At 39.6% G+C, this 19,964-nt stretch overlaps 3 protein-coding genes and 1 pseudogene across 13 annotated transcripts in view; 1 reads left to right on the top strand and 3 right to left on the bottom strand.

Annotated features, from left to right (window-relative positions):
- Window positions 1-2,957, top strand: part of SERAC1 (serine active site containing 1) — a 75,170-nt gene extending 72,213 nt beyond the window's left edge. For 6 of the 7 annotated variants that reach the window (XM_069070321.1, XM_069070318.1, XM_069070323.1 and 3 more), the window contains one exon: window positions 711-2,957. In XM_069070321.1, the coding sequence (XP_068926422.1) occupies window positions 711-847 (137 nt within the window). In that variant the 3' untranslated portion in view covers window positions 848-2,957. The remainder of the gene's footprint in view (window positions 1-710) is intronic. The other variant, XR_011164889.1, reaches the window with a different exon arrangement.
- Window positions 1-19,964, bottom strand: part of GTF2H5 (general transcription factor IIH subunit 5) — a 229,815-nt gene that overhangs the window by 79,114 nt on the left and 130,737 nt on the right. The gene's annotated exons all lie outside the window — the stretch shown is intronic.
- SYNJ2 (synaptojanin 2) overlaps window positions 4,932-19,964 on the bottom strand; it is a 144,634-nt gene continuing 129,601 nt past the window's right edge. The window contains exons 21-28 of one of the 4 annotated variants that reach the window (XM_069070316.1): window positions 16,796-16,964; window positions 16,039-16,212; window positions 14,192-14,326; window positions 12,638-12,750; window positions 11,720-11,828; window positions 10,495-10,670; window positions 9,812-9,964; window positions 8,775-8,814 (exon numbers count right to left, since the gene is read on the bottom strand). In XM_069070316.1, the coding sequence (XP_068926417.1) occupies window positions 9,842-9,964; window positions 10,495-10,670; window positions 11,720-11,828; window positions 12,638-12,750; window positions 14,192-14,326; window positions 16,039-16,212; window positions 16,796-16,964 (999 nt within the window). In that variant the 3' untranslated portion in view covers window positions 8,775-8,814; window positions 9,812-9,841. Of the gene's footprint in view, window positions 8,815-9,811; window positions 9,965-10,494; window positions 10,671-11,719; window positions 11,829-12,637; window positions 12,751-14,191; window positions 14,327-16,038; window positions 16,213-16,795; window positions 16,965-19,964 lie in introns of all 4 variants that reach the window. The other 3 variants (XM_069070314.1, XM_069070317.1, XM_069070315.1) reach the window with 3 other exon arrangements.
- Window positions 17,218-18,488, bottom strand: LOC138147771 (large ribosomal subunit protein uL11 pseudogene; annotated as a pseudogene).

The raw sequence follows: 19,964 nt of genomic DNA, 5'->3' as shown, positions 1-19,964 counted from the left end.
TGAAACAACCATCAAGAAACTCTCCCTACTAACCCAAGAAACATTCAAAAGATTTTGTATGTGTGTGCATGTGTGCGTGTGTGCGCGTGTGTGCGTGCATGTGTAGGAGAGGATAAGGAATGATTCAAGTGAATAAGTTTGCGAAACCCTAGTTAAATCAAGTTATACTCACTCCAAAGATGCATTTAATTTAATCAGATCAGATGACCTCCAAGATAGTGGCTTTAGGATACCACTGATTACTAATTAAGTTGCCAGAATTGCAGTGTGAAGGATATTAAGGAAAAATTAAGTAATGGAGCCAGGATGGCATAGTAGCAGGAAGAAGTACAGCAGGCTCCATACATCTCCTCCTCCTGCCTCAAATAAAAATCCTCCAAACCAAATTCTGATGAGGAAATCTTAGAAAAAAATCACAATGAGTCATTTATCCAGTCCAGGTCGACATAAGGAGACCGAGTTGGACACTGGGGTTAGGATACCCTTCAAAGCATGCCAATAAAAGGAAAGCCTATATGCCAGGGTGAGAAGGCTCTCAGATTCAGAATCCAGGGTCCTAAACCTGGTATGGGGCAGGGTCAACTGTAGTTCTGTCATTCACTATCCAGTTCCAGGTACCAATCCAGACCTGATATTTGGAAGCTGAGAACCCTTTCAGTAAGGTATTTCCTTAAAATCTAAAGTATTTTCACTGTCTTGCTTTTCCTCAGATTTGGGTATTGGAGATCTAATTCCAGTAGCAGTTAATCATCTGAATATTTGCAAGCCAAAGAAGAAGGACACTTTCTTGTACCAACGTACCTTACAGTTCATTCGTGAAACATTAGCTAAAGACCTTGAAAACTAATAGGTCTTAATTCTTATTCTTTCCTGTTGTGTGGACATGATGCTGGGCATTTTTGAGATGTGTGGAGCTGAGAAGACCATTAGATAAGACACCAAGGCAGTCTGGACTACATGAAGACAGCAGGATGCTATTCAGAAATAGATGAAAGGTAAAGCACAAGCAGAGGTGGCAATAAAGATTGAGGAGCTAGATTCTCTTCCATTAAGGACATTTTCTGTGCATCAGTTTATAGTCCATACTCTAAAGTGTGAAAGGCAGCTGAAGTGTTCTTCATTTCTGCTGTGACAGGCCCCCTGACTCCCACCAGAAAAAGCATTAGTGGACCCGAAAAGGCTTAAGTGCCATCATGCACTTCTTAACCAGAAAAATCTGCCACTTGATGAATACTTGAAATGGGGAGCAGTTACCACTAAGGACCAAAATAGATTAGATTTTGATTTTATTTTGGGTCTCACAAATGCAGCAGACTTTTAAAAAATAATAAACTTCACTTAGGCTGTCTGCATCTCAAAGCTGGCCTTTTCACATCTGAGTGACTGAACTGGCATCACGGATACAAATTAATTGAATGTTTATGTTGCTGAGGATAAATAATTTTCTTATGTATCACCTTAAGCTAACCTTTTAAATAATGTACTATATTGTGCTGTTAACTTATTCTTAGACAAAGAGTGAGGGTTGTTGATTAATCCAGTGCTTAAGTATCAAATAAACCTGTATTTAAAAAAAAAAAAACTGTACTTAGGCAACACTTAGAATCACTCAGTGATACTTTATGATCCCTAGTTTGGATTTGGCAGACATTTCCTTTCACAAACTAGGAAATATTTTTTAGAGTGGTGGAGGATGAATACATGTATAAGAAAACAATGATTGTCAATCCTACTATTTATAAAAGTAGAAATCGGGCTATCTGAAGGTGGATTGAGAGGAATATTGTTGCATCATACAGATGTGACAGATGGTTGAAAGTGCATCATATCTAGTTATCCAGTTGTTTGGGAAAGAACTAAGACTAGAACTCACAAAAATAAACCTGTAGGTTTTTCTAGCCCCTAGCTCTTGTGAAAGTGGGATGTTTTAGTATGGAATATTTCCTTTTTATCTTCTCAACTAATAATTCACAACTAAAAACAAATGGTTTTAAAAAGTACTTTTAATTAGCTTGTTAGAAAGAAAGATATGCAACTGTTTCTGGAAATCAGTGCAGCAGCTCTTCCTCTTATTGAAAATAAGGTCTGGAAAAGATGTCCAACTTATTGATGCATCAAACTTCTTGTAAGTTTGCAGGCAAATTACCTTATCTAGATAGTATGTAGGTACACTGAATGTTGATGAAAATACTAATAAAATATACTGGATGCCATATAGCACTTTAGCTCATGAGATCAGGAGTTTTACCTCATAAAGATGAAATGACAGTGGGTTTAGCTGCCATTGACTTTTTAAAGATGAGGCACATAAATGGTGATGCAAAGTAATACGAATAATTTGAAACTGATTTCAAAGTACAGAAAACAGCCATTTTACTAATAGGTTAATTTGATTAATGGTGTGTTTTCACTGCAACTTCTAGAAAAGACTCCTTTTTCTTCTCCAAGATCATCACCCAGGGTTCCTGACCACATTTTAATGTGATTATTTAAGTGATTCTGAGGGTGCCCATGATCATGATCATGTTTACAAACATGCTGGGCAGTTGCCAGGTGCTGTACGTTCTGCTCTTTGACATGAACTCCAATGAGACAGAAAGTCGCTGTTTGCTATTATGGACCTTAACCCATCTTTCTCCCCTTCTGTCTTTGACATCGAGCAGATTTGCAACTGTATAGTACACCTCAAAGGAATGAAGAGATAGAATAAGGGGTGCCAGCACTTCACGACTGGAAATACAGCACGATAACACAATGATGTTTACAATGTCTTCCCATTTGTGCTGTGTTCATACCTCACAATGCCTCCCACGTCCTTTTGTAATTACTGGAATTTGAGGCACAAACCCCAAATTTTCATTTTTCTGTACTGTTGGTACATCAGTGTATACTTTGTCATTTTGTGTAAAAATTTTGTGCCTGTGGGAAATGTTTAATAAAAATTTGAAAGTACCTGTAGAACTGACTGAGCCCTTATGTTGGATCTTAAAACAAAGCAAGTATCTGCTAAATTGAAAGCACCTAAAAAATGTGCTAGAAAATTGCTTCTTTAATTTATTTATTCAGTATAATCAAAATTTCACCTCAGAGGGGCAGCTAGGTGGTACAGTGAATAGAGCACCTGCCCTGGAGTCAGGAGGACCTGAGTTCAAATGTGGCCTCAGACACTTAACACATAAACTAGCCGCTGTGTCCTTGGGCAAGTCACTTAACCCCAACTGCCTTCCAAAAAAAACAAACAAAAAAATTTCACCTCAGGGACTTTGTGACTGCTTCATAAAGCAGGTGATAAGAGTTAAATGGAAGCATTTGAGTCATAGGATGCACTCCTTTTAAATATGGCAATTTAATTTGAAAATTCTTATTGGTTCCAAGCATAAATCAAAGTGAAATGCAAACATGGTGGTATCAAAATATTCCTTAATCTGTTTAATATTTAATCTGCTGATTAAAGTGGATAGAGCCCTAAGTGTGGAGTCAGGAAGACCTGGGTTCAAATCTGACCAAAGAAACTTCCTAGCTGTGTGACCCTGGACAAGTTGCTTTTACCTCTGTTGGCCTTGATCCACTAGGGAAAGAAATGGCAAAGCACCCCAGTATCTTTGCCAAGAAAACCCCAGTAGTGGTGTGCTTTGCTCCACGGAGTCATGAAGAGTTGGACATGACTGGAACACCTTACAAAAGTATTTGTTATTATAGGTTACCCTTGTGTATTGTTCAAGAAGAATCAGTCATGAAGATACTACTGAAATACAAGGGGCATCACATATTTAGCCTGGGTTAACTACCATACACACAGACACAGGACAAGAAAGAATCCTATATAAGTGAGCCTTTCTATTCCCCTCTCTCTAGGCTGAAATGCCCACTCAGACCACATCTAGACCCAACAACTTTATTGGGAAAAGGCTTTCATTCTCACTGTACTTAACCAGTAACTGCTAACTTAAGTTTTCCTGCTATAATCTGTTTAAGTTTGTCAAAGCAGGAGAAGTATTTGCTTCCTTTTCAACGTTTTCTGAATAGGTTTTTTTTTTCTCCTTTCATAAATTATATATTTATAAACGTATAAATATATATTACATAGTATTATAAATTATATATTTATGAATATATAAAACTATTTGGGGGTGGCTAGGTGGTGCAGTGAATAGATCAATGGCCCTGGAGTCAAGAGGACCTGAGTTCAAATTTGGCCTCAGGCACTTGACACACTAGCTATGTGCCTTTAGGCAAGTAACTTAATCCCAATTATCCTCAAAAAAAAAAAAAATTAAACTATTTGCCTTATGGTTTACAAAGGGCTATGTTCTCTGCTTGTTCAGGTTGGATTAAGGCTGCCAAAGCTGATAATTGAACATTTCCAAAGGTTCTTTTTCTGTCCAAAAGTATGAATTAGTCAACTGTTAGTTTTATGGGTTTTTTTTAAAGAAACATTTAATAGACAATATTTACAACTTGAATACAAAAAAAATTCCACTTCAAATAAAACGTCACGGGTTTTCAACTGCTAAGTGGTTACAATTTACTTAGTAAATCTTTTTCTTAATTGCTTTCTCAACACACTTGATGCATTATAATGGAGTAAATACTTTAATAAATTACCTTGGGTTGGATGGACATGCACCCCTGGCAGTGCTTCTATTAACATAATGTTTCAGCAGCAACAACTATTCCAAAACCTTCACAGAGATAAATGGTCCTTATTTCAACCATATTTACATGAGTCTTAGCAGAACAAAGAAAATAGCATGTTGTACTATGGAAAGGACACTAACTTTGAATCTGTAGACTTCCCCCCTTTGCCCCTAATGAGACCTACCTTGGGAAAGTTACTTGATCACTCTGGGCTTCCATTTCCTCACCTATAAAATGAGGGGGAGGTTTGACTGTGTGGGCTCTAATTCTCTTGCAGCTCTAAATTGATCCTGTGTTATATTTCAGAAGACAGCACCATAACCCAATAGGCATCAGCGAAAACATAGAGGCAAAGCTAAATTTTCAAGGTACCCAAATAACCCCATAGTAACCTGTAGCTTTTACAAACCATGATGCAACAAACCAAGTAGCAGACTAGCAGTAATCAGGTTTCATAGGACTATTTTAGTGGAAAAACCCAAAAAGCAAATTTGCAAAAGTAAATTCCCCATAGTGCTGCCTAGAACCAGGGGTTTTAAACTGGGTTCAAAAGTCACATCTTTATTTCAGTGTAATTGTTTTCCTTTGTAATCCTATGTAACATTATTGTAAGGATTCCTTTTTCTAAGGTTTCACCACATTGCTGAAGGGGTCCATGACATACCAGAGACCAAGAACCTAGATTATCATTGAACCTCTGCTTCCAGAGCAGGGAAGCTACCATTTTATAAACCCAAACTGCCAATTTTTACAATTGGCAGAACCGTAAGTTGGGAAAACTTGCTATTGTATATTCTATCAACTTACAATCTACTCTCTGCTAACACTTGCACAATTTCTATTTTCCTGTAATCTATCGGTTTTTTCTGTATTTACAAGTAACTAAAAAAACAAACAAACCCCAAAACACAACCACATCACGTTCAACTTCTTCCAAACTTTCTTAAAAGACTTTTTCCTTTCTAGTTTTTTCTTAGTAGATTGCTGAGCTGAAAAGTGAACTTTTGGAAAAAACACTGAGCCAATATTTAGAAGACTTGGACTCTGGTTCAAGCCCTCATTCATCCTGAGATGATTTACCTTTTTAGCCTCAGTCTCCTAACTGGTAACAAGTGGGGTTCATCCCTATGTAGCCTGTCGTAGCACAGGGTTGTAGCTGATGCATATCAGAGTGCTTTCTCAATTTCCATATGGGTATCATTTGATAAACTGGGGGTTCCTAAAATGTTCATTTCATCTAAAAACTGACTCAAGATAAGAGGTTTGTCTTTTTCAGAGAAGGCTAGTATTAATTTACTGGACATTAAAGAAAGCCATTGGGACGGCTAGGTGGTGCAGTAAATAGAGCACCGGCCTGGAGTCAGAAGGATCGGAGTTCAAATCTGGCCTTAGACACTTAACATTTACTAGTCCTGTGACCTTGGACAAGTCACTTAAACCCCAATTGCCCCCCCCCCCCCCAAAAAACCAAAAAAAAAAAAAAAAGCCATCTCAGAACTCAGAAGCTGGCTGTGGTAAGAAGTAAAATGTCATGGTTACAATCAGTCTAGTCCTAATTACCTTCACCACAATGAAGTATTTAAGAAAAGGGGCAAAGGAAAGGAGAACTCCCTAAAAAAAAAAAAAACAGGTAGAAGAGGACATTCTTGGCCCTCCCTTGAATCCTGGTTCTATATATAACATAGAAGAATGATTAAATATTCAAAGCATCTCAAAGAACCAAAAAACCAAAATTTTCTGCTGGAAGATTAATAGGATACTATAATATTTTGTTTTATCCTCTTAACATAACTACTCACCAGCTCTAGGTGTCCTAGGGCCAAAACATTCAGAGCATTTTAACATACTGTCATTGTTTGGTTTGAAGCTACCCTCCCATAATTCCTAAAAGTGGTGTAACACCATGTTCATATTTTAAAAATCAAAGTAAATTAAAAATGAAGAATTTTGGGAAACTCAATAATGTTAGAGAACCAAGATCATTAGCAACTGCTATCCATTCTATACTGTGTTTTATATCTATACCGTGTCTGAAGTAGGGTTTAACCTTACCTGTGAGGAAGCATTAATCATCTAGGCTGAGCATGAGTATACAAGTGGTATTCATTAGTGTCTCTGTGTACATGCTTAGGGTCCTGCTATTTTCCCTGAGGGGCCAATAATTTCACGTGAAGAAAATCTGATCAACTCCAAGTGAAAAGCACAGTAACTCAGTCCTAATAATTTTAAAAACAGAAACACTCGTACCACATTAAGTATTGTTTAGAGAGCCAGAAATCAATGTGATTTTAGAGCCGGAGGGGAAGAAGTTAGAATACATATGTACACACACACACACACACACACACACACACACACACACAAAACCCACCTAAAAGAACAAGGAAATTTTGTCTCAGGGGTTGTTTGATGATGGCACATGTACTGCCCTTCTAGAAAACTCTGGGTAGAAAGGCCAGGATAATGTGGACTCTCAATTGTGCACAATCACTAAACAAAGCTACTCATTTTGTGCTTATTTTGTGTGTGGAATATATGAGAAAAAGATTAGTGAGGTTTTATGTGGTATACTAAATACATAGATAAAGACATAATTTAAAAACACATGCCAAGGATCTGTAGTAGTTTAAGGAATATATATCACATAGGATATGATGCAAGGTTGGTTGTTTTTTTTTTAAGTCAATGTGAGCCAGTGTTAAAACACTAGGCGTAGGCTCAGTATAAATGCACACTCTTATGCATGTGGACAAAAATCTTGTGACACAGGATTAATGGAATGAGCACGTGGGCATTTGGTTCACTTTTGCTCACCTCTTCCAACACTACCTTCCACATGTTTTCAACCGCTTTGGTCTCAGGGATTTTAAGCAAATTAGTTGACTGCAGGCTGACTGTTAAAGCAAGGCCAGTTTAAAGGTACTGGTGAGCAATCTATGGTACCATTATGTCAGCTAATTTCTACAGAAAACACACAAGTATCTTGTGATGTGTAACATGTCCAAATTCAAGGAGAAATCATATGCTAGGGTAAAATGCCCATTAGATTTTCTCTTAAAAAAGCACACAATGAAGCATTTTTTTAGGGGGTAGGGAAGTCAAGGGTGAGAAAAGATGAAGGTTCACAAAGAGAAAAAGAACCCAATATGCCCAAACCTGCAACAGAGCATTTTCTCGGTGGTTAAGGTGAAGGAATGACAATTGATCCTACTGATTAAAGATAAACTATTTCCAGAAAACTGTACAAGACACTTATATTTTCTCCAATGTACTGTTTAAACAGAAGAGGCAAATGTCCCTATTTGATGAAGAGGGAGTTTCTTATCGATGGAATTTACAATGAATGATATGTTGAGGGGGAAAAGGACACACAACTTTACAAGGCAGTGAGTGTCTGTAAAGTTCTTTTTGTCATGTTTTCGCCAGTGGATCAAATAGCTGCAATGCTGTCCTTTTGTCTTCATCCTCACTGAGTATAACCCAGTGTTCAAAGTCTTTGTGTCCGTGGGCTGGTGCAGGTCCCACCCTAGTAGCTGGAGCACTCATTTGTGCCGGGCTGGAAGATTCCCTTTGCGGATCTGGGGCGACCGAACCCAAAGGCTCAGCACTTTTAGTAAACCAGCCAGTGTCCAATAGCTTTGGGTGGTGAAGAAGGCTCAAGAAGGGATCCTGATGCTCTCCAAGAAGGGCGGCTGCCTCTGTCTTCCCTGCCTTGGTATGGTCAGCATGTAGGTTGGGCCCCGGTGAAGTGCTCAGGAGGTCTGCTTGTGAAGCAGGTGGGCCCAAGTCAGGCTGGTCGCCAGCCTGGGGGTGACAGTAATGATTGTTGTTGCTGTTCCCGCTGCAGCAAGTCACGTCCTGACGGAGCAAATTGCTGCCTTGCAGAACCTGTAGATGAAAAGCTGCTGGGGCCGACTTCTTCCTCCTGGGGGGAACCTTGGGAACAGGGGAAGAAGTTTCCAAAGGTGGCGGCGCCATGGCATCTCCTTCTGCAGAAGCTTGTACTTCACTGCTCAGTCTTCTCTCGACAGTTCTCCCAGGCTGCAATGTTCTTGGTTTGGGGACAGGAGCAACTCGAGGGGACACCACTAGCATGGTGCTTTCAACACTAGGCTCTGGGGACCCAATTGGAAACTGGATGACTTGTTGCTCAAACTGCTCTTCTGGGGATAAAGACTGAAAAAAACACAATGGAGATTAGTAAACAAATATGTAAATGACACTTGGAAATTCAGAGTCACTGGACATGCACAGAGAGAGGACAGGTGGGAATGAACTAACATTCTAACATTAAAATGTTGAGAATGACTGGCATGCTGGAAATGGGGACAGGAATGAGCCAAACAAGAAAGACTTGGGCGGGGAAACAAAAATGGCAGCTACCTAGGAGTAAAGGCAGGCTCAGTTCATCCAGGAGGGATAGAAATGATGAAACCAAAGTCATGCTAAATAGATGGGGGCAAACTTTTCCAGTGTGCCACACTAGGGATTATCACAGACTTCTTGCTAAAAATAAATGCCTCTGAAATCATTATTATTTTTTTGGTGGATGTTTTTTCTTTACTCTGCACAACATTAAAAATCTATTAGTGGTTTAATATGATAGCTGAGTGGGATGGCACTGAACAGGCTGAAGGATTTTACTCATCTCACTGATGTCACAGCTATTTGAGTCATGCATGTGTTTTAAAAAAGATTATGAATATATAAACTTTACATGTCAATTTTACTTCCTGGCTTATGCTTCAAAATAACCATCAAAAACACACACACATATTAAACGGGCTATTTGTGCTAAACATTCCACTGTGAATGCCTGTGTTCTCTCTCACACGGTCGTGCTGGCATTTCCTTTGGACCCTCAGGAGAAAAAACCAAAATTCTGCAACGAACAACTTTTCTGAGAGTATTTTATTGCAACTCCCCTGTGGCAGCCTGGATCCATGGACACAATGCGTTTGTGATGTAATTTTTTTTTTTTAAGAAAAGAATAGAGACATGTGAAGAAGAGGATGAAAGATCCGATGATGAGCAAAGCACAGCAGAGCTAATGACCAGGGAAGATGGCAAGCTAAAGAACGTGGCACCAAAATAACTTCTACTGTCTACAAAGGGGAAGGGCGGGTAAAGATGGTCATGAATGGATTCCAGCGATGGCTAGGCCGGTGTTTACCAATCTCTGGTTAACTAGCACACTCTGAGCTCAAACGGGGGATCCAGATGACTCTATGGGTGCAAGTCTTTGTGCTGCTACTGTTCTTACAAATTCATTTCTCTGAAGCAGTAAGCAAGGCGGAGAAGCTCGGGAGTGAGAGCAAAAGACAATCTGTAAGAGAAGCGGCGACGAGAGCTGTCTGACCAATGTCCCTAGGCCACAGTCCAGAGTAGCTCAAACATAACTTGGGGAACATTCCTAGCCATGATAAATCATTTTGCAATCAAGAAATAAAATTAGTGCACATGCATGCTACAAATATAGGAAACTGAGGAATGCTCAGGACCGGATCATAACTTCCTACATTTTGAGGCTCTTGAGGACCCTTATGAAACTCATCACAGCTGTGGATTGTTGAAAGATAGTATACTATTTGTTTTTGGGGGGTCTTTTTTTGACTCATCTAGAGCCAAGATGAGCCATGGAGGCAGTCACCCAGAATAGAAATGATAATGTTGTGAAAACTTTTCCCGGAGGTCTGTTTATGTCTTGGATTCCTGAATTGGATAATGAAGACTCAAATTCAGCTGGTTTGTTATGACAAAATATATCCCTAACAAAAAAAAATGCTCCTCCCCCGACTCTCTAACCTGCAACAACTTAAGGAAAGGAATAACAAGTTTCTTTTGTCAGCATCTTACTTTTCCCGTCCTTCGTAGAGTTGGCTTCTTAATCACAGGAACTCTGGGTGCGGGTCGATGGGGGAGGAGCTGAGTTGTCTGAGAAGACCCCAGCTTGGACACATGAGATAAGGGCTCTGGTTTGGTGGATACTTGGTTCCTTAAGAAAACTGCATTCAGTGCTTCTTCTTGTGTTCCTGAAAAAGAACAAAAATATGTTTGAAGAAATGAAGGTCTCCTCCTGAGCAATAAGGGACAGGAGATTCAACCAGCTCCATTTCTAAACAGGGCTATGTGGCCCCTCCTCAAGCAGCATGGTGGTTCCCAACTCCTTGAGGCTCACCATCCTGGTCAAAGGTTTAGTATAGATTCATGATCAGTTTAGCCCACTACAACTCAATACTTTGGAGATCCAGTAGCGTAAACCTTCCTGGTAGAAAGGATTCTAAGCATTTGCCATTGGCCTAAAGCTTGATGGCCTCAAGAGTTCACAGTGACATCCCTAGAACAGAGGCAGACATGAAGATATGGGAAGATTCCTATCTCCCGTGAACAGAATTACTTCCTCACAACATAAACTTTTGAAGGGGGTTTTTGTTATTGTTTTACCATAACAACAAAAATTTCCTTGTGGATTTGTAAACCTAGATGATAACAGTAAACTGAATGCACAGGGAAGAATGAAACCAGAGACACCGATGTAAAATGTAACCATTACAGTCTGAGAATAACAATCTACAATTAATGGGAAAAAGTGATGGTGAAACTCCAGGTGGGAATAGAGACCTAGGAAAGACTGATGAGAATTGTGTTGTCCAATATTCTCTGGGTGACTCAAAGAGCTGCTTTATGTCTTAAATGTCAAATGGAGCCTTGCATCACCAACTATTTTAAAATTCATTTTTGTTTGTTGGAAGCTCTCCCTCCCATACTGCTGTTATGAAGGCTTCATGCTATATACTAGGTTTTTTGAGAACTGTTTTTAAAGTTAAAAACTGTTTTAAACTCTTTTAAAGAGAGAAAAGGGACCTGAAAATGGCCATATTACAAACTCAGTAGTGCCAAAAGTGGAATCTCTTGAGTAGAATTTGAGAATACCAAGAATATTAGGGAATACTTAATTTCATATCCAAAAGGGAAATGCAATTCTTTCTCAGGCCATAGTTTCTGGTTGGAGGGAGTCAAAGGCAACTGAAGCCTTGTGGCTGGCTAAAGATTTAAAAACCTAGGGGGCTACTCAACTTACCTCCTTTTGCTTCCATGAGGCACCGAATGGCTTCCTCGGCTTCCTGAGCATTGGTAGTTTTGATCTGTTTGACATTATATGGTTTACTTATCCCAGTCCTGCCTTTAGGCTTCCGGATAAACAGAAAAAGAAAAGGAGATAAGTAATCCTTGTAGACAAAATCTCCACAACAGAATACAATGAATGTAGCCTGTTGAACCTAAACAGATTCAGTTACCATATAAGGTAACTAAACATAAAGTTACCATATAAAGTAACTAACATAAAGGTTTCTTCAGGTCCTTATTGATGATACTTTCAAGAAAAAAACTTTCCTTACATAAAAATCTGATCATGTTATACCTCTGGCTTAAAATCTTTCACCTTCAGTAGCTCCTTGACTGCCTATAGAACAAAGCTAGAAAATCTTACCCTGACACTCAAGCCCTTCCACAATTTGGTGCCTCCCTTCCTTATCTCACACTATTCTCCATGTACATTATTCACTATTGTTTCCCGTGCCATGATTGCCCCAGCTCACATCCTCCTGCCTACTGAAATCCTGGTCAGCTGAAAATCCAGTTCAAATGCAACCTCCATGGAACATCCAAGATGGCTCTACTCTACTGATAATTACATTTCTCCACCTTGGACCTCACATAGCCTTAAGTTTGTAACTTTTTAAAAATATTTAACATATATTACAGTCATCTGTGACTGTATGCTATCCCTCTCACCCCCCCACTTGACTTTATAAATTCCATATGGGCTTGGATATGTATTATCTCCCTAGCACCTAGAGAGCACCATGCTAAGAATTTTAAACTTTCATTAACTAAAGGTAATTTCATCTCAGCCCAGGAGTGGGAGACAAGGTTTAAGAACAACACTGGGAATTGGGATGTTACCATTTTGGATTCATTAAAAGGAAGAACTCACTGGCTGCTGAGGTGCTCCTGGAAGAAGCTTGGCTGTCTGTAAGATGGAATATTGCCCATGAGTGCCACAGGAAATAGATGCATCGGAAGCAGACTTTTTCACCATTAAACCAGCTGGAAGGAAAAAAAAGGCACATCCTTAAAACTTAGCCAGTGTCCTAATGACTGATGAAAGGTCCAATGAGCCATCAAGAGAAGTTCCTAAAAAGGCTGATGGTATAGAAAACTAGAAGCAAGACATTTTGGAGTAATATGACTTATTTGGCACTGAAAAAGCATTCATAGATATTTGTAGATATAGAACGTATTACACTCATTTCACAGTGATTTCCCCCTTTTCATCTGGTAAGAGATTAGATTACTATAATAAAGCTAGAATGGCTACTAACTACCTAGTGGAAAATTGAACTTCTCAGTGTATGGTTAGAATTTTTTTAAAACAAAAAAAGAAAAGTCTGTCGATTTGGGTGACTTTTATATTATCATTTTGTATTTGCTAAATTGATGTTGAATTTAAACTTAAAACTCGGTTTCCTCTTGCTTTGGAGTAAACAAAACCAGTGGGAATCCAATAATGAAGTCAGAGAATATGAAAGTCTATGTCTTATTTTTTTCAAAAAGCATTGACATTGCCTTCCTGGAAAAAAAAATCAGAAGAGGAGAAATATAAGGTAGAAAAAGGCAGGTCAAAATTGTTTTTTCAGAAAGCAAAAAGTAATATGGGCAAGGGAGTAATTTTTAGAAAATCAAAGAAGACCACTAAAACCGTATCAAGTGAAATTTTTTCTAGCCTTAGAGGATATTAACAGTCATTTCTCTACTAGAACACTACTTTGGGAGGACAATGACAATACCTGAATTATAGGCTGTCTTGTCACAAGTGTGAATGTACTCTACTACTTATATAAATGACATAGGATCATACACAATGAGCTAGATGGAATGTCAGAGGTTATGTCCATTTCCTTCATCTAACAGATGTGGAAAATGAAGCTCAGAGACTGCCCAGATGACACAAATAATATCAGGGCTGGCATTACCTGACCTTTTTTTTTTTTTTTTTTACAATATGACCTTATTAAATATGGAACTCTCAGAGTGCTTTCCTTCTTTACCAGGATTACACAATTTTAATAAAGTGAAGAGAAGTCTAGGTGCCCATCAAGCATACGGAATGAGGGAGACAGACAAAGTTGGACCTTGAGTGACGAGATGGATGGTGAAAGATTATTAGCTGGAACTTTAAACATAAAGATTTCCCCTGTTGGTTGTGATTTCTGCTTAAAAGCGAGAAAAGCTAGAATGAATAATAGTTCTGAAAAACCAATCACTTTAGTTACTCCTGGAAATGCCTTGTGCTATCCCAGAGGCATTGGCTTCAACAGCAATACTCTTTAGTAGTTTCAGAATAGAGGAGGAGAAGGAAAATAAGCCAAGTGATTGTGCAAAGACGCAGTTTGAAAGATACCTGGATCCAGTGATTTTTTTCAGAGGCAGCATAAAACAAGTATTCCCAGCAGGCATTGTGGCAAACTAAAAGCGAGTGAAGTCTTACTTGGAGGGGGGGGTCTCTGTGGTGGGTGAGGTGGCCGAGGCCTGTTAGGAACAGACAGAGACCTGCTTGGAGAACGATGGCGGAAGTCCCCAACAGCTTCCAGCTCCTGCTTTAACTCTGCCAGGTCGGCGTCATCTAGAGGACATGGCGGAACATGAAGAAGATGGGTATTCAAGAATGCAAAAATGGCCAAAGGGTAAAAATGTCAGCTCCCCTTACAAGCTGGGGTAACAGAAGCTGAAGAATATGGAAAATGGCAGCAGGAGGGAGGGAGGGGATGGTGGAAAGTGGTGAGGCCATTTGGAGAAAAGGCTTAATGGGACACAGAGAAAGGCAGCATTCCCGCAGGATAATTGAGAGGAACTATCCCTCCCCGCCTTTTTAGGGGGGAGGGAAGGCAGCATGGGGATGAGTAGCAATGCCTGCTTGGAACATTCAGTGAACCAAGGACGAAGTTTGGCAAATATACCAGGTAGTCAGAGTTTTGGAAATACAGTTGTTGCAGTTTGAAAGGAACCACAGTTCACCACAAAGAAGAGTGCTTCAGGAACTGCTGAAAACCAGGACTCCCCAAATAGTCATTTTCAAGAGGCTAAAGAAATTCTCCATCATTTGCCAGGTAGAAATGCTGAATGCTCCTGCTTTCTTTGTTGGGTCTAAGACAGTAACTAATAGTTTTCATCAGGACTTGGTATCTGGAATTTAGACACCCGGTTGAGTTAAGACAACATGGGAGAGATGCCCTTTCTGCCTCATTATATAGGGCGTAAAATCCAAACTGAATTGAGTTCCTTTCCTCCACGTGAGGAAGGGATAAAAATTCATAGAGGGTCTATGAATGCTAATTCTATCTGATGCTCTAAGCACTGTGCAGCCTAGCTGCCTCATATTGCCAGGCTTTTGAACATGACAGCTTAATTTTGAACACCACATATATCAGACAAAAGTTGGGGAAAGAAGTTCAATTTCTTCATCTAGGTGAGGGGTGTAATTAGAAGCACAAAAGTCTCTATTTTCCCATTAAACACTAAATATTCAACAGCACCAAGGCAATATTATATACAGTTTTACCAGATGGCAACCTATCTAACAGGATCAAGACCTCAACAGCCCCGTCACCTAAATACTGTTCTCCGTCTGATAGAAATATTCAAAAAGTTGATATATTCTTGGATGAGTAATGTTAACATTGAGGAAAAAAAGCCTCTTTTTTGAGGAATCCAAAGTTTTCAGTCACATCTGTATCTCCAGTTAAGGGTACAGAAGTCCTTCTGAATGGAATCCCCTACAAGTTTATGAAATCTGAAACGATCCACAAGGTCCCCTGACTCCTCTGGGGAGGTGTGAATATCTCTTTACACCCACTGCAGAAACTTTCCTTAACAAGTAATATCACATTGACTACACCCTCCATGGTCAATGTTCAGCACCTCCCACAAAGGGATTCTGGTACACAATGACCACCACAACAGAAGAATGTATATACTCATCTTTTACAGGCTCACTACTGTTCGAGCCCTTATTAACTGAGACGGCTAATGTTGTTTATGGAATGATTTCAAATAGGCTGAACATTAAACCTGAGCTTTATGAAATTGTCTGATTCCTCTCTGCCAAAAAATGTGTGTGTGCGTACTCAGATTATATGTATACAATCAGTACATATAAGAACAGCATAATAGTATTTATATACTATAATATCTACATTATGCTTTAACTGGAAAACTGGTTTGGAAGAGTTATTTTGGCATTTTAGTCTCTGAAATTAGGAGATATCTGCCTTAGATAGAGAAACTATAACCCAAGACCAGACTGTCCCGAGGGCTGGACAGAAAGACCCAAGGTACCTTTGTATGGGCGAGATTTCTTTTTAGTCCATGCTGGAGACTTGCTGGGAGGTGCCCCTGCTGTGGAAGACCTTGGGGCTTCCAAATAATCATCCGCCGAGAGTTCTGAGTCAGTGAGGAAGGTGGGATGCTGCTCATCAATCAAATAGTCCTCATCCTCATCAAGAATGTCTCCTGCAAAGAGAAAACAATAACACTCTCTCATTTTCCTCTTTGCCATAAAGCCCATTTTAATGTTAAGGTAGGTTTTCTATACACATGCAGTTTGAGGAAACCTCCAGAACACATCATGAATTTGAAACTGGTACAGTAATGAATTGTGACCATCAAATTATCTTACACCTTTCCTACATCTCCAAATAAGAGGTTCTTGACACGGTTTTTGGAGATTGTTCTAATAATCTAAGATTGTTGTATGCATATGTGGACAGTGGCTGTGTCTATCACTAAGGAATTAAGAATGCCCTCAAGAGAGAACTTTTTTTTTTTTAAAGCAATTGGAGTTAAGTAACTTGCTCAAGGTTACACGGCCAGTTATTTCTGGGTGTGGTGCTGAGTGTCTGAGCCCAGGATTCGATCCAGGTCATCCCAACACTGGAGCTGGTGCTCTTACTCGCTGAGCCACCTGGCCACCCCTAAGAGAGAACTTTTAAAAAACTCTTTACTTCTCAACTCTATCCTAACCTCAAATTCTAAAGTTGGGATCTTTTCCTTCCCCACTGCTGTCCACAAGGAGGTTCACAGGATAGCTGCTAACCTTCTGATTCATAGTCCAAACTGGAGAAATCAAAGTTTTCTTCTAACAGACAGGAGTTGGCAGTGGGGGACATAGACACTATGCTATCCCGTTTCCGTACGATTTCTTCTTGAAGACCTTTTAGCCAATCCTTTGTTTTCGGTCTGATCTTCACTGCCCTGCCTTTAACCTAGAAAAAGCAGGGAGACTTTAAACATAGTCTTTTTAGGGAAAGAAGGAAGAGAAGAAGCATTTATTAAGTTCTTACTCTGTGTCAGAAACTGTGCTAAGTGCTTTGCAAATATCTCATTTTTATCCTCAGAGCAACCCAAAATGGAAGATGCTTAAATTAGTCCCATTTTCTAGCTGAGGAAATTGAGGCAGATAGAGGTTAAGTGATTTCATCACGAATGTGTCATACTAAATCAGGGTTCTTTTTGAAATTATTTATTTAGTATTTTATTTTCCCCCAATTAATTTTTTTACATTCCTTTCTAAAAGAGTTGAGTTCCAAATTCTCTCTTTCCATCCCTCTCTCTCCCTTCCCTGAGACAGTAAGCAATATGAAACAGGTTATACATGTGTAATCATGTAAAACATTTCCATATTAATCATTTTGTACCAAAAGAAAGGAAAAAAAAGTGAAAAACAGTATGCTTCAGCATGTATTCAGACTCCATCTGTTCTTTCTTTGGAGACAGACAGCATTTTTCCTCATGAATCCTTGGGGATTGTCTTGGGAGAACACCTAAGTCATTCATAATTGATCATCATACAATTTTGCTATTACTATATACAATGTCCTTGTGTTTCTTCTCACTTCAATCTGAATCTGTTCATGCAAATCATGCTGTAGAGCAAGGATTCTTTTTTTGTTGTTGTCAAATATTAAATTTATTGCAACAGTCTCCTTCGTAGCTTTTAACTTGTTGGGCATTCAACAGCACCACTATTGATGTCGTCAATGACATCATGAGGATGTCGGCCATCATTGTTGCAGCCCACAGACTGAGCTGTCCCAAGTATCTCTTTAATGGTTCCAGAGAGATCTCTTGCCAAGGACCAGTGCCTCATCTGTCGAGCAATGCTGACAATCTCATCAAGACTGATGTTTCCATTGTGTTTAATATTTTTTCTGCTCCTTTCTGTGCCGAGGAGGTTCCTTTAGGGCTTTAATGATCAAGGCTGAGGCAGAAGGTACAACCTCAATCTGAGCCTATCTGTTCTGAATGGTAAGCTTCACTGTGATCCTTAGTCCTTTCCAGTCACTGGTTGCCTTGGCAATGTCATCACCAACCTTTTTGGGAGACAAACCCAAGGGAACAATTTTGGGGGCCAGAGCTGATGTGGCACCAACTTCACCACCAGTGCACCTTAAAAACATGACTTTAATTTCATTTGGGTCAAACTTGGGTGGCATGACAGCGATGAAGCTGGAGACTTGGCTTGGACGCTGCAGGGTGGCTGCTGGTGTCAGATGAACCCAGATTCGGGACAAACAAAAGAAGTTGCACCTTCACCACCACGAGTTGGAAGCCAAAAGCTAGAGCAAGGATTCTTAACAAGGATTCTTGTGTCACGGATTCCTTTGGTCATCTGGTGAAGCCAATACACTTCTTTTCACAATAATGTTTTGAAATGCATAAAGCACAGAGACTATGTCAAAAAACTGTCATTAAAATAAAAACAGATCCCAGGGGTAAGAACCCTGACTTACATTATTGATTGGAGAAATGTAGATTAAAACAATTCTGAGGTACCACCTCATGCCTGTAGGATTGGCTGATGTGACAGAAAAGGAAAATAGGAAAAGTTGGAGGGGATTAGACACTAATGGATTGTTGGTAGAGTTATAGACCACTTTGGAACTATGACCAAAGGGCTATAAAACCATGCATACTCTTTGACCCAACAATACCACTATCAGGTCTGTATCCCAAAGAGAAAAAACAAAAAGGAAAAGGATCTACACATGCAAAAATATTTACAGCAGCTCGCAAAGAATTGGAAAGTGAGGGAATTTCCATCAATTGGGGAACGACTGAACAAGTTGCGGTATATGATTGTAATGGAATTTTATTGTGCTTAAAGAAATGATGAGCAGGATGCTTTCAGAAAAACCTGGAAAGACATCAACTGGCACAAAGTGAAATCAGCAGAACCAAGGGAACATTATACATAGTAACAGCAGTATTGTATTATAATCAACTATGAGTGATGTAGTAGTTCTCAGCAATATAATGATCCAAGATAACTCTGAAGGACTTATGAAGAAAAATGCTATCCATCCCCAGAGAAAGAACTGATGGAGCCTGCATATACATCTAAGCATACTTTTTTTTTTAATTTCTCTATTTTTCTTGGGGTTGGGTTTTGGTTTTTGTTTTTGGTCTATGTTTTCATTCACATGACTAATGTGGAAGTATGTTTTGCATGACTACTGCTCTGGGCTGCTAGGTGGCAAAGTGGATAAAGTTCCAGGTCTACAGTCAGGAAGACTCCTCTTCCTGAGTTCAAATCTATCCTCAGACACTTACTAACTGTGTGACCCTGGGTAAATAACTTAACCCTGTTTGCCTCAGTTTCCTCATCAGTCAAATGATCTGGAGAAGGAAATGGCAAACCACTCCAGCATCTTTGCCAATAAAACCCCAAATGTGGTCACAAAGAGCAAGACAAAATTGAAAATGACTGAACAACAACAGACTGCTGTTAGGAACTCTCATCCCCCGTCTCAGATTTGGTTAGTTTATGAATTCTGCCTTGACTCAGCATGGCCTCTGGTTTCCCTTGAGTCAAGAATTAACCACTTCAAGCCTCAGTTTCCTCCCCCATAAGATGGGGACAATAAATGAGGAGACTAGACTAGATGCTCTCTCTCCCATCCCTGAATCTACAATCCCCTGACCTCAAAGGAATTTTGTGACAATCAAATGACATAATGTATGTAAAGTGCTTGTCAAACCTTGATGTACAATACAAATGTGAGCTATTGCCCCTGTTGCCTGTCCCTCCTGATGCACGAGTTCTCAAGCACAAAAGGAGAGTTCCTTACTTCAACCCTATACAACCTCCACAGGACAGTACAGAACTCTTATCTCAAAGGTCAACAATGACTTTCTTATAGCCAAATGCCTGTTCTCGATCCTCGCCATCACTGGCTTCTTTTTTCATTTCAGAGATACCAAAC

Source organism: Petaurus breviceps, unplaced genomic scaffold (genome assembly GCF_028583685.1).
Source record: "Petaurus breviceps papuanus isolate PSGF00001 unplaced genomic scaffold, PetGlider_PUasm1.0 90808, whole genome shotgun sequence".
NCBI lineage: Eukaryota > Metazoa > Chordata > Mammalia > Diprotodontia > Petauridae > Petaurus > Petaurus breviceps.
This window is presented reverse-complemented; position numbering and strand designations above follow the sequence as displayed.